General features: G+C 32.2%; 2 protein-coding genes across 2 annotated transcripts in view; one reads left to right on the plus strand and one right to left on the minus strand.

The window, feature by feature from the left end:
- Positions 1-2844, minus strand: part of LOC106109662 (cell division cycle protein 27 homolog) — a 4149-nt gene extending 1305 nt beyond the window's left edge. Inside the window, exons 1-4 of the mRNA XM_013291246.1 lie at positions 2663-2844; positions 2501-2576; positions 2245-2392; positions 2-1253 (exon numbers count right to left, since the gene is read on the minus strand). Of these exons, the coding sequence (XP_013146700.1) occupies positions 2-1253; positions 2245-2392; positions 2501-2576; positions 2663-2686 (1500 nt within the window). The 5' untranslated portion in view covers positions 2687-2844. The remainder of the gene's footprint in view (position 1; positions 1254-2244; positions 2393-2500; positions 2577-2662) is intronic.
- A 375-nt stretch (positions 2845-3219) lies between these two features.
- The window catches only part of LOC106109663 (transmembrane protein 184B), a 17868-nt gene continuing 6390 nt past the window's right edge, over positions 3220-14697 (plus strand). Inside the window, exons 1-3 of the mRNA XM_013291247.1 lie at positions 3220-3524; positions 6142-6304; positions 13351-13542. Coding sequence (XP_013146701.1) covers positions 6143-6304; positions 13351-13542 — 354 coding nt within the window. The 5' untranslated portion in view covers positions 3220-3524; position 6142. The remainder of the gene's footprint in view (positions 3525-6141; positions 6305-13350; positions 13543-14697) is intronic.

Raw genomic sequence — 14697 nt, forward strand, 5'->3', positions numbered from 1 at the left:
CAGTCTCGCGCTCCTTGTGAAGAGAAAAGCAGTTGCCGGCGGCCAGCCAGGCGATGGAGTCGTTTCTGTCTAATTCTACAAGTTCTTGTGCTAAAGCGGATAATTGAGCCTCTCTTTGTAGATGCCATAAACAGGTGCTGTATATGTCCATTCCCTCCGTACGGTTCGGATGCTGTTTCCGTATCTCTGCGAACACCTTAGCGGCCATTTCATATTGAGCTAATTCGTAGTGAGCCCGAGCTATCATAGTCTGCACCCAGGGCGACGCTAGCTGTTTGCTCGGTAACTCTTGGAATAATTTTATAGCATATTTACAATCTAAGAACAACAGAGATTTGTAAGCCTCACCCATATCTTTTAATAAATTTAACAAAGCTACGGCATTGGAGTTCTTTGGTGTAATAGTTGGTGTTACTGTCTCTATACTTTTAGGTCTTTCAATGGTTTCCACTGGATTCGCTTTAATATTTTTAGCTGTTCTCTGTTTGCTTTTTCTAGAAGGGCTTTTAGGTGCTACAAATTTTCTACTTGGTGACTTATTATTTTCCTTAACGGAGTAGCTACTATTATTATTGCTGAACAGTCTGGAGGAGCGTCGCGGCGCGGGGCCGAGCGTGCAGCGCGGCGCGGGACTGAACACGGCGTCTTTCAGCTGGCCCATTTGAGCTCGCAGTGAATTAACTATCTTAGGTATAGCTTTTTGCTCATTAGAGTCTGTTAACGTCGGTGTATATAGAACGGGAGATTCATCCATCGGTAGCATACCAAACGATGGTGAGAATGGTATAGGTGCCATTCCGCTGAACACACTGTGCATGCGTTTAACTGGAGCCTGGGGTTCCGGAGTGATGGTTGTGGACATGGTTATAGGTGTTTTAGAAGACACATTATTTGGAGTTACAATAGCATTCACGCTGGTATTATTAGGAATGTTGGTATTAACAAAGGATATATTTTCTGAGTTGCTGACTAGATTCACTAAAGTTGATACACCGAATGAAAAATCGGTGTTACTATGATGGAACACTAGGTGTGGCTCCACTTTCTCGCCCATGTTACATAGTTGTGAAAACGATTTCCACATGAATGGATTTAATGATAGTGCTTTGCGGTGTGCATCTGCTGCTTTGCCTCTTCTCTCTGTCATGATATAAATCTTGGCCAGGAGCTGTAGTGCATATGGGGCTTGTTCACCAAACTCTGAAGCAACATGATCCATATTTGTGCCCAATATGATTTCAGCATCTTTGTACCTGGAACAAATATTTATTCATGCATAAAAAATACTAATATGAGGTTTAACAACTACGATATGTGAGCAAGGTGGCCTTGTTTATTTAAAATGTTCATGAGATTATTTTTTATAGAGATTACAGTGCCAAGAACCTTAACCATAGGTGTAAACTGGAAGCTGATTTCATTTACATAAAAATCTGATGTGTTTAATGAGAAATTCACATAAATCTTATACCAATGGTACAATCTAGTAAAAAGACACACAAGAAGAAGAAGAAATCACAATGGTTCATTCACAGAATCATAAAGCTTTCTTATCTTTTGTACTTTACACTCATATATGGTCAACAATTACAACAATATGCTTTTGTTTACCAATCACAAAAACTGCCAATAAAAAGCTAATTATTTTGCTAACCAATTCAACATTTTATATCTTTGTGAAAGTCTATCTTGTATATATTGAAAATAGTAATAAGGATTAATTTCACATGAATAGCAAAAAGAATAACTTTTATAAATGCTTTTTTAGAAATCCTGTTCTTGTTTGATTAATTAAAAAGTCAAATCTAAGGGTAAATCTATTGAAATAGTAATAATTGACAATATAAAAACAATTAGTGACCTCTTTGTTTTTCACTTAGTGGAAGAACAATACTGCAATGGTATTGTTTTTAAGTTATTTTGATAAATCTTTAATTAAATGGGAACACATGTTAGACAAGCTTTTGCTAGCAATTTTATTTGCTAAAATTTAAAGTTGTTAAGTAGCCTGCATTCTTCCATACAGTGATCATGCATGCATGAACCATTAAGCCATTATGTAAACACATAGTCACAAACATCTATCCAACTAACCTTATAATTTATAATATTAGTAATAGTTAAATTTCACAGAAAAAAGGGCTAATTGGAACTTTATATTGTACATATGTCTCATGACAGAACCATCTATATCCACTTAAATTATTTTATAATTATAGGAGTTGTAATAGAAATTTAACTTACGATTTTAATTCTATGGCGCATTTAGCTAGAAGAAATCTTGATTGTGGCAATGTCAGTGATATATTTTGTAATAAATGATGCGCCTCATTTACACGTCCAGCTCTGTAGTAACAGGTACCCAATAAAAATGCTGTTTCCTCTGATGCAACTGCAATTAAAAATGAAAGTAATCATAAACGCTTAAATCACGAGAGATTATCAAATGTATTGATTAAAAACTAAACACATTTGAGGGTAAGAAAAATGTCTAAATCACCTTCAGAATGTAGTCTCTCAGCCAAAAATATAGCATTGTCGTATTCATAATTGTTGAGACAATCCCAAACGATTACCTGTAGGTGTTAAAAAAATATTTTGAAAATAATTCGATGCAAAAATTTTTAGTGACAGTCATAGGTTTGGTCACGATAACGTTTACCTGAATAGGATCTTGGACAATCATTTTAATAATTAATGTACACTTCTTTTTAATGATAATATTGATAAAACTTCACATCGCTGGCCACCAACTTTACACGGTCACACAGTAAAATAAAAACGTAACTTTTACGACGGACATTTTCATTTCAGTTTGTTGATTGTCTATGGGCGGAGGGATGTTGTTACGAAAGCGATCGTTAATTCGTAAACCCAATAGATTATCAATTTTCTATAGCATTGCTAATTTAATGTACTATATAAAAGAGAAAGTACCGAAATACTTTGCAAAATACAAAATCTAATACAGTAGGTACTACAGTATATTTTTTTAAACTTATCCTAAGATATTTTTTCGATCCTTTCTTCATTTTTTGAATAAATAATTTAATTTTTGATAAAATACCTAGCAACACTTGCATGAAATGGTACCTGGCAAAGAGTAAATATCGAACGTATCGTAGTTTATGGTGTATTTTAGTCGAGTGGAAATCGAAGTTGAGAGAAAAAGTCGAATAAAAAATCATGATAATGTGTTGCTATACTTTTATTTTTACCTCAGCTCAGTATATTACAATCTGTGATTACGAATCGTCACGACCGCAGTGAAAAATATTTTGAGAATAGCTAAAACAAACTATTCGTTTAATATTTAGTGCAGTGTTGGTTGTTGAAGTGTTTATATTCGTTGGGTGGTGAAATATTTTAAAATCTCATACGATCTTCATAATAGAAAGAAAATCGATGAGATTGTGTGTCGTTCATTAGTTCAGACAATATGTGGAGTGTTGATTACGAATGACGTCTGATTGGAAACAAAAGGCCAACGTAGTTAGAATACATTTATAAAGGTCCATAACCAGGTAATTATTATTTATTTTGAAAGTTATTATTACATGGAAACGTGAATTTCGCAAAGGATACCCTTCACTCGTAGTATAGTCTAAACAAGAAAATGTCAAGATGTGTGACCTCCAATGTACGAGTTCCGTTTCAATTTGTTGTACCAATATTCCTTTTAATCTCATTTATTAGTAAAAACATCTGTGCTGAGCTGTATATTGTATGAGCTCTCTGGCAACTTTACTGTCCTACTTATCATCTAGGTGAAATGATATGGTTATTGCACATTTAACAGTTGAAAAAGTGTTAAAAACAATTCAAACTACTAGTAATTTCCAATTGAGTAAGATTTTTTCCTTGTTGAAATATTAAAACTTGGTATAAAACATGGTAACATTTGAATTCCAATTTTAACAAAACAGTATTTTTGTATATCATAAAAGCATGTTATTTTGCAAATATGACTTGTTTACTCTATATTTACATCCCTGGATTCAATCATGTAGCATTTATAAATATATATACATAGTAAAAAAAGTCTTATTTTCATATGGATGACATTATGTCATGAGTTATTATTAAAAAATAATGTAAAAGGCATAAAAACTATGCAAATTTATTAAAATTAAATTGAAATTATATGGTTTTTACAACTTCAATTAGGTAGGACCAAGCTGTTTGAGCACTCTGCTCATTGGTATAGTGGGTTATTCAAGAGAAGTATGCTAAAATTGAATTCCAGGATCGTGCATTACATAAAATGAGAAAATACATAACACAATAACCACACAGAAGATATGTGTGAATTCATAGTATTTCCACATGTCTTCTGACAAGTTCCATATTCTGGTCTTCCCTTTCCTATCAATTATTGACAAAGGACTGGATGTTAAGCTTTTGTTTTGTCCTGTTGCCTGTCTAATAACAGCAACACTTTAGCAAACAGTTTTCTTGTTGCTTATGGTCTAGCCAAATACTACATAAAAAATGTAGTTACTTACATTACAATGCCATGCATCTATGAATTAGTTACTACCACCATAAATATGAAAACAAAAATAGTTATTAATAATTTATTGATATTGAAATGATCATAAACAATTCTTTGTCTTTATTAAAAATCTTATTGTTATGATGTTTACATTGGTAGCTAACATACAACAGAGTGAGGAATTCAATGTTTTGTTTGTGATTGGAATGGCATAACATTAGAATCATTGTTTACTCATGTTAGTCAATTACATATATTTGTCTATGAATTTAAAAGAAATAAAATCAATTGTAATACATTTACCTTGAAATTGATATTTAATTATGTAACCCTTTTGTATTGATATACATTAAATCCTTTATTATTTCACTTTAAAAATGTACACATTTCATGAGAGCCTTACCTCCTGCACTAGGTTCCCCTGTGCAGCATTAACACTATGATTTGTAAACTTTTCTTTGAATATTGAACTTAGTACCATCCTCTTCTACAGATAGTCCTATCGGAAGTTTCTCAGACAAAAAATGAAACAAAATGATATATAATCTTTTTTATTGATAATCTTACCAGTGTTGTATTGCCATATTACCTGCAGAAAAATGTAAATTCTACAAATGTACTTAATTACTTACAACTTTCTCTGTTGTAACACAGTAATTAGTTTGTGGACAAACAGTAATTAGAGATGTACTTTGTGATAAGTTAATGCATTCTTATTATCTAGAATAACAACTTTTCCTATTAAAAATATGAATGAAGACATATTAGATAATTTGTCAACCTACTTTTTTATAGAACATGATAATATAACTAACCTATACTTAACATCTGTTTTTAGTATTACCACATATAAAATAATGTAGATGCCATTTTGTGTAACATGAATAGTGTTTTTCAAAAAGATAAATATAACACCTAACTTAATTTAAGCCATAATCAAACCTTACCCTAAATCATAGTTCATACTAATATTATAAATGTGAAAGTTTAGATGGATGGATGTTTGATGTTTGTTAGTGTTTGTAGCCTAAACTGCTGAACGGTTTTCAATTAAATTTGGCATAGATGTAGAGGGTAGCCTGGAAGAACAAATAGGCTACTTACTTTGTTTTTTAATACCACAGGGACTGAATCGCGGGCGACAGCTAGTTAATCTATAAATAGGAACATTAATTAAAACAAAAGTATTTAAGATTTACATTTCCTGGCAGTAACAAAACTTACACAAATATATAACTTCTGTAAAAATAATATTTCAAATATCAGATGGATATTAAATTACATATGTAGCATCAAATTAATTCAATTTATTAGAGTAAATCTAAGGCACAAGACTATTGATAACAAACACCTTTTTAGTTTTTACTCTTGGATAAAACAATGATGGAATAAGTAATGTGTTTCTGTACATTGATAGACTTAAAACAATTCTTATTGTGACAATAGTTGTAATAAAAAATGTTAAGTCCACTATATAAACTCAATTCTGACAGTTTTAACTGAACATCCAAACTGTTCAGTTAAAACTGAATTTGTATAGTGGGCTTCAATTTGAAGACCAGGATCAGCAGCCCTAATATCATGACTGGTTTTGTAAATGAGGTGTCATAGGAAGATTTTTCTAAAATGAAATGTGTTTTCTTCAGTATGGGTTCAACGGAGACGATCAACGTGACTGCGCAGCCGATCGCTGCGGCGGTGCACGAGATGTTCAAGCCTCTACAACAGCCGGTCTTCCTGCAGACCACCTCTGCGAAAGTAATCACCGGAATCTGCGTTTGGACAGCTTTATTCATCACTTGCCAACAGGTACATATATCTCACTATATCTTGTGGTAATGTCTACTGTCCACATTGGTCAGTCCTTTATTTCAATAGGTACAATCAGCTGCATAAATATGAATTTATTGAAACTTTAAATTTTAAATACTTGTATAAGCCTTTAGTTTTAAAAATATGTGTGTAAATATTAGTCAATAGCGTGATTTTCTGGTCAGGAGTATATGGTTGAATACATGTATACATATTTTTGAAATCAATAGTGTTCAAGTTTCTGAAGCTTTAAACGTAAACACATTTATGCAGTTGACTGTACACATATGTTGGTATTAAATGTTAAAGCAAATAAGTATATATTTAATGTCTATTAACAATAAAAATCAATAATTCATCTTTACTTAGAAATGTATTAAGTATTAGTAAGTAAATGTTTTCTATAAATATCTATTTCGTAATAGCTTATTCTGTTAGCAGAGTGATACGCCCACGTCATCTTTTTAATTTTCTCTACGTAGAGACACCCGTAGGGTTGACACCCTTATTTCTTAACGTAAAGTAATAGTATTGATTTTTTTATATGATTAATTTAAAAAGAAAAACGTTACTCTGTTATAAGAAAGTTGAAGCAGCACATCACGTTATTCGTTGTGTTAGGGTATATTTTTTAAAGATTAATAATACCAGGAAGTAATAGTCTATGTTAATTAAATTCTAAAATCGTATCATTGGTGAGATGACAAGTTAATTTATTCACAGGTCAGTAGGTCTTGTTACCTAAATCCTGTCTATTCCGATTTTATCTTTGCCATCATTAACTGATTAGTTATTTTAGATTCATGGAAAATTAATAAAGTGATTGAAGCTGTTTTTCAAATTACGAAATAAGTAATTACACGATTTTAATGCACAAATTAAACTTCAGTTTTTGTAAATGAAATTCGCATAACACCATTTTGATTACAAATGATATTTTTCATCCTTACCCTTTAAGTGGTTTTTAAGCAAACACACTTTGTAAAGAGTGTAGTGCTCTATCATCAACCACTGAAAGGAGGTAGATAGAAAGGCAAGACTTATAGGCCGTTGGCGATCCCATTCACAAGCTTCGCTTTACACCTCAACCTCATATTTATGTAAAGTACTTGAATATAAGTTAGGTGAAATAATCAGCAGATATCACGAGTAAAATTTAATCCCCAGTTTAGGTCCTGGAGACCTAATTTTAGTCTCCCTTCCCACCATTTTCATATACGGAAAGGATGGGGAGGAAAAGCGTTTGCAGGTGGAAAAGACGCATAGGAAGCAAGGGGTAATATCTTCTTTATGTGCGTCTGCTTCGTTGATTAAGTGTAGGCAACGCATATGCAATTGCGGATGTATATGGGCAGCGATCACTTCGCTTTCTCGGCGAATTCAGGTGGCCTCTCGCGCGTTTGCCACCTTTTAATATAAAAAAGTAAAAACCGTTTCTGCAAATTGTTAAGATTCTAGAATAAATACTCATACGAATTTAAATCTCTATAAAGCCATATTATTATCAGTGCGTAAATATAGAACGGAATATACGAGTAGCTCACGTTGGCTGTGTTGTGATAAGAGTTTTGTTTCCTTCACGAAGTTATAAAGCCGATATTAAATTGCTTATAGCTGTGGCACGAATTTATTTTTATTTATAGTATTCTACACTGAATAATAAAGTTTTTAAATAAATGGTTCATTGGGGTTAAATCCTCTTGTATGATTGTCGATATCCACTGGCATGTATAATTTTTTTTAATAAAGGATCTCTTTAGGGTGATTTGCAAACCTTGCTGGAAATACATACCCACTGTAAAAGACTTTATTCCGGTATAGATCTATAAATGTTGTACAAATACATCTGTTTAATATTGCAATAATTATTCCCACGTTTGATGCAATTAAAACATGTATTGTGTTAGTCAGTTTATGTCAAGAATAGGTAAATATGTGTTATTTTTAAAATCAACTAACGGCTATTTCCTGTTATACCTAATATTTTAAAACGAACACTGCCTTTTCTGTAATTAGTCTTAGTGAATTTAATTAACACGTTAAATGCTTCTACATTTACATATTAAAGTGCCGATGGCATTTGACGTGTTAACGCTTATTTTCCTCTAAATCGAAACAAATGATGAACACATGTTTAATATTTAAATGTTCCTGATGTAAGAGCTGTATATTTAGGTCGTCTAATTATGAATCCCCAGTTACCAGTGCACGTTATTTTGGTTAATTTATTACATTGAGTTTACAGTGTTACATAGTAGAAGCCTGTTTTACGCTACGCTATATTGATACATGTACATAACTAGGTTCACACTGACGAAATATACGTCTAAATATATATTGTCATCTCATTTAAAAATGGAGATAACAGTACGTTTTTATGCAGCGTTTCAGCAGTGGAAACTCACGTTAAATATTTTAACGCAACATTTTTAACGATTCCTAATGTGCCCAAACTAGTTTTCAAAGTATCTGCAACTTATCAAGGCTGGACAGAATGCTAAATTTCGCAAGCATTCGGAATTAATATATCTATACAGCAGCCAGCAGTTGTTAAGAATTTGTGATAAAAATAAGCTCTTACGGTCGTTTTACCAATCTATGTAATAAGGACATGAATTCGGCCGTGCCCATATTGCTTTTACGAAATTAATACGTACATATAAAGTTATTAATGAATTTAACCTATAGTATGTAAAAAACTATGTATTGAGGCAAATATAGCCAGTCCAAAGTATAGAATCACTTCGCTTTATATCAATTTTTTTACGAAATAACTAAAAACAGTAAAATATTGGATCCCATCTATCAAATTTGACGGTCTTTATGTATTTTTTATACTAGAATTTTTCATTAAAGTGATTAAAATGTGCGCTGTAGAGGTAGGACATTCGGTTTTAATTATGTACACTTGCCCTACCTGGCTTAGTTAAGTATCAGACGACAAGAACACTAGAAGGACTTCTTGCATATTATCTGGCTCGTATTACCGTCTCGTCGAACAAAAAATTACGACATGCGATTTTTAAAGATTTGGTTACTTTTGATAAAAAGACAAATGTTATTTGATACGATGTTAGATTAATTAATGACAAAATTGGATGAAAAATAACTTTTCTTTTAGATATTATTTTAAAATAGATACAAGATTTAGGGCCAGTCTCACTACTGGCTGATAGAGGTTCAGATAGCTTAAAAATGACATCACTGTCAGATAACGGAACAAAATCGGATAACTCCATCACATATTTTACACGTTGGATTCAGACAATTTACAGTTTGGTGGGACAAGCCCTTAATTAGGGTTAAAGGTTACAGTTACAGGTCGTTAATCAATTAGTACTTTTTCGCTACTTCTTTTGTCTTTTATCCGAAATTGCTACATTAAAATATAGTATTATGTAAATTAATAGAATGTTCGCGTATTCTAGATTACGTGAACTATGCGCTTCGCTTTCGTGCGCTGTCGACATAGCTGTCCATATTTAACTTAACACGTTCCATGCTATTACGATTTTACTATGTGTTTTTGTACGTTGGATACTATTTACTCATTTTAATTGGACTTGTTAAGCGAATCGGCGGCAGTGAACGTGTTCCCTAATGAAAACCCAAAGCCTACTGCAGACGCAGGTTTATAGCTATGTTTAGGTACCGTGTTTTATGGCAGAATGAGGAAACTAGAAAATAGGTCGCAAAACATCTGGTAGTATACTAAGGCGAAAAGCATAGCTGGATTTTGACGATAGGATTATTTATATCTTGATCATATAAAACTTATTTCTGTTAACTGTGTTTTGAACGTATTATTTATATTCGTTATAGCTTTAGCTGTGTTTTTAATTCAGTCAAGTTTTTAAATATTTTTAATATTACAACAGAGTCTGACATTTACTTACCTGAATGTAACATTTATTTTTTGTTTACATTTATCTTACAAAACTTGTTTTAATTATCTCTATGCATAATCAATATTTATGAATCATTACCACATTATCGGCGTATCGGATATTGATAATGTACTCCTAAACGCGAATTTAATCTATATGAACCAAATCATAGTTTTAAAACTTAGCACTTAACGGAAAAAAAATTGCTCGATATACTGAGACACAAACGTATTCAAAAAATTCGAATCTTTTAAAACCATAAATAGTCAATTGTTATACAACCATCAGAAGACTTTTTTACCTTGTGGGGTTTTTATGTGATTACCATTTTATGTGGGGGTTTGACTCAATAAAACCACCTCGGTGGCCTCTAGTGCAATAGGAAAGGATTACGGGATCTCCCAACTCACCAAAAGACCTAGGATGCCTATCCTAGCTCACGTTTGTGTGTTAAGAAATTCATTAAAATATAACATAAAGGACGTGGGCCTTGCGCAGTCGTGGCTTCAGTGATAATACAAGTTTGATAAAATCGATTGGAATTTACCATTAAAGCGAATATAGAGCTGTTGAAATTGCAACGAAGGTGTTTTCTAAAATGTTCCTTGTTCCTTTAGCAAATACTGAAATATAGTTGTTACAAGTTAAAATTGGTTTTATGATTATATGTGGCAGTTTCAAACAACATTAGTTATATTAAATTGATAACGACATGTTTTCCTTCTATTGCATGAGTTGGACAAGGATACTTCCTGTAATGAACAAATGAAAACCAAAAGCTTAATTTGGCAAAATTATGTGTAATTTAATAAAAAATGTTTAATTTTAAAAGTTTTGTAACAGTTCAATAAGCTCTTAGAGATTTAAATTGCTCATGGGGAAAATTCACTGTGACCGCAATATTTTCAACTTTCTTCTAATAGCCATAACAGCGGTTAGGGTGACAATAGATTTTTATATTTTATTAGGACATACACTTACACACACATGTCATTTCAATTCTTATTCGTCAAAAATTTTTTTATTAAAATTATTTATTTAAAACATGCAATACGCATATGACACACCATTCGTTATTGACTAACTGGATTTTCCGAATACGATTCATGGGCTAATTGAATACCTTGGCTCAATTAGTGTGCGGGATAAATACGATGTACGGAACTAGGCTAAAACACTCGGGCGAGATATGCCTTGAATACAAGCATTCATATGTGGAATGTCTATTACGCATAACTGCAGATTTACTATACATGTAACTTATGTAGTACATAAATAACATGTAAATTACGTTTTAAATTACTGTATTTATGTCATTTTCAGTGTTAATTGACAAAATTTAACTTAAATGAGTTTTATCATCATGAATCATTTTTAATATGTCGTTGACGTGTAAATCATCGACCAGTTTTTTAATTTTTCCCGATTAGGGAAACATGATTTGTTTCTATTGTAATATGTAAACGTGGAATTCCATTGTCGTAATACTAGTATGAAATAATATTGTTTCATAGGAAATGACAGGGATGATTTCAATTGAAAGAAAAAACAGTGAAAAGTGTGAATGTGTAAATCACAATATTGCATCAAAATGAAATGTATTACCTTTTAATAATTGGATGAGTTGAAGTTTAGTTCAAAATACTGGTAATCGTTTGAGTCATGTTATGAGCAAGCTAATGTAACCAGTTTTAAGGACAAATGTTGGACGCCACTGACATTCAAACACGTAAACATCTTGTGGGAATTTATACGTCTTAAGTTTGCATTGTAATAATATAATGTGGGACAAATTAAATAAAATTGTTTAATGCTCTTAATGCAATAATGTTCCTAATGTTACAAATGCAAAAGTTTAGATGGAAAGATGATTGTTAGATTTTGCCGCGTAACTGTATAAACGGATTGCGATGAAATTTGGCATACACGTAGAACATAGTCTGGAATAACACAGGCACATACTTGAAAAAAGATATGTTTTACACGTTTCGATAGCAGAAGCCCACGCTTATACGTTTTGCTTCTGCGTAATTGTGCGAATAATTCATTGTAGTTACTTTCACTCAGGGTTTCGTGTGAAGCAAGCAGCTGTCGATGAACATTTAATATTTGTTCAAATGTTTCCAGATCTACGTAAATGTCTGTCCATTTGACCTTGTTGAATGACGTCATTTTCCAGTGCAGCTTTACAACTAGTATTATTTTGGTGTTCATGCTATTAAAATGTCTGGTATACAATTGAATTGCTGTACGAGGAAATTGTCATCAAGTAGACGTTTTTCTTAATCCATTCTTTTCGAAAAGCTCAAAATATTGCTGTCTCTCAAGTTGTAATCACAAAGGCAAATAGATTCTTGTTTGATGTAGTTTATTGATATTATTTATTCCGTGAGGTGTGGACTGTAACAAGGAGTGACAGTGGTCAATAACTGTTTTATAACCCGAAGTTGTTGCGTAGCTTCCGCACAAATATACACTTTGGGTAAACGTTTACGAGCAAGGCCGTCCTCGTAACGTTTGTAGAGCATTTTATGTGTTTTTTTGCAAAATTAATTCTGTCCCCATATCTAGGTCGAATAAAACATTTTCAAAGAAAAATGTTGGACATGCACAGTTTTTGTACGAATTTTAAATAGTAATGTTACAAATATTGCTTTACTAAACGTAATTTTATAAAGACAGGTGAAAGAGATGCGAAAAAACCAGTTAGTCTAGTACATTATGTTATACTTTCTGATAACTTAAACGTTTCCGTTTTATATAACTAAGTTATTAAGTAATGACTATATAGCTTCAGTCGGCTTCCCCGAACAGGCCTTGACCTGGGTTACTCTGTTAATATCAGGCTAAACTTGGCTCTAGGCCACTTAAATCCCAGCCTCCACTTTCAAGGTCAAAGTTCATTCTAGACAAGGATATTTGTTTAGATGTTTTCTAATAATATTTGCTGTGACTTTGTATATGAGGCCATCATCCTCATTTACCATACACCGATTTTAATCTATAAAACTGGACAGAAAGAATATCTATAAGTTTATAAGTTGTGGAAACAGGGACAGGCAAATTTGACAAACTAATTCATTTGTTAAAGAATTTAATTACTCTATCATCCAGCTGTGTTCCGTTTACTAACGTAATGTTTTCTATCCATTGCAGATTTACCAACACTTGCGCTGGTACACGAACCCGTCGGAGCAGCGTTGGATCGTGCGTATCCTGTTCATCGTGCCGATCTACGGTTGCTACAGCTGGATCTCACTGCTCTTCTTTAACGGAGATTCTTACTATGTCTACTTCTTTACTGTCAGAGATTGCTATGAAGGTAAACAATATATCCACATTTTTACAGTAACACACATATCTTCTTTGAGTAACAGTTTTAATTAGAGGTGTTTAATAGCGCCTATAATTTTCACGTTCGTTTATTTTTAGCATATTGCTAGGAGACGTGTAATGTCCTGATGTTAATAATCCGGTTACACTGGTTCAAGACATTTATGTGATTAAGATTTCTCGATGGTTCCACTCATTTACATTTTTTATCATATCTCCGAGATGTAAGTGAAAATTTTAGCATAATGTAATGCGATACGTTTAATAAGTGCGTTGTTTCTAAGATTGTAAATATAAATGTATTGTTTTTAATATGAAATAATTAATTATCACCCTAATGAGAATAACCGTCAGGTTTTAAGGCCACAATAGAATATGTCGCTACGTAATGTTTTATTGTAAGAAAAGGTATCATTTATCATAAGAACCTACTGTTTGTGGATCTGCTTAATTAAATTTATGAGGATGAATAATTTAATGGTTTAAATTACTTTGCACAGATATTGTGTAGTATAAAAATAATGAGATATTATTATTAAAAAAAATATTTGTAATACAGAAAAGTCCTATACTAAATTAGTACTTAACTAGATCGATGTTGAAACGCCGTACCTCGACTTACGAAATATAAAACCACAGCAGTGTAAAAGTTAAAACGGCACGGATTTTTATTACTTTGCCCATTTGCTTTGAAATGAAAATATAACGATAAAATTTAAGTTAAAAGCAACCCCTCATTAACTCCAATTTTATCTTTGAGTTACTTAATTTATGTTTATTTTCAACGTTTTAAGTTCCGGTTTAGTTTAACTTATACTAATATTATAAAGAGTTAAGATTTGTAGTTTTGTATTTATTGTAATAACTCAAAAAGTACTGGACCGATTTCAAAAATTCTTTAACCATTAGAAAGGTAATTTATCTGTGAGTAAAATGGCTATATCTTTTTATTAATTTTTAATTTTACGGAGACGCGAGCAACAGCTAGTTTTATTATAATTGAGTTAACATACTTAGCCATGTATAATTTAAAACATTAGATGAAAATGTCTATGTAAGCCGAGATTTCAGCCATTGTGCCCCGCTCCAGCCGTCTCGTCGCAACTTATGTTTGGTCTAAGATATAACTAGATAATAACAGTGGTAGTGCCCGCTTTAACATCTTAGCAC

Source organism: Papilio polytes, unplaced genomic scaffold (assembly GCF_000836215.1).
Source record: "Papilio polytes unplaced genomic scaffold, Ppol_1.0 DF821067.1, whole genome shotgun sequence".
Classification (NCBI taxonomy): domain Eukaryota; kingdom Metazoa; phylum Arthropoda; class Insecta; order Lepidoptera; family Papilionidae; genus Papilio; species Papilio polytes.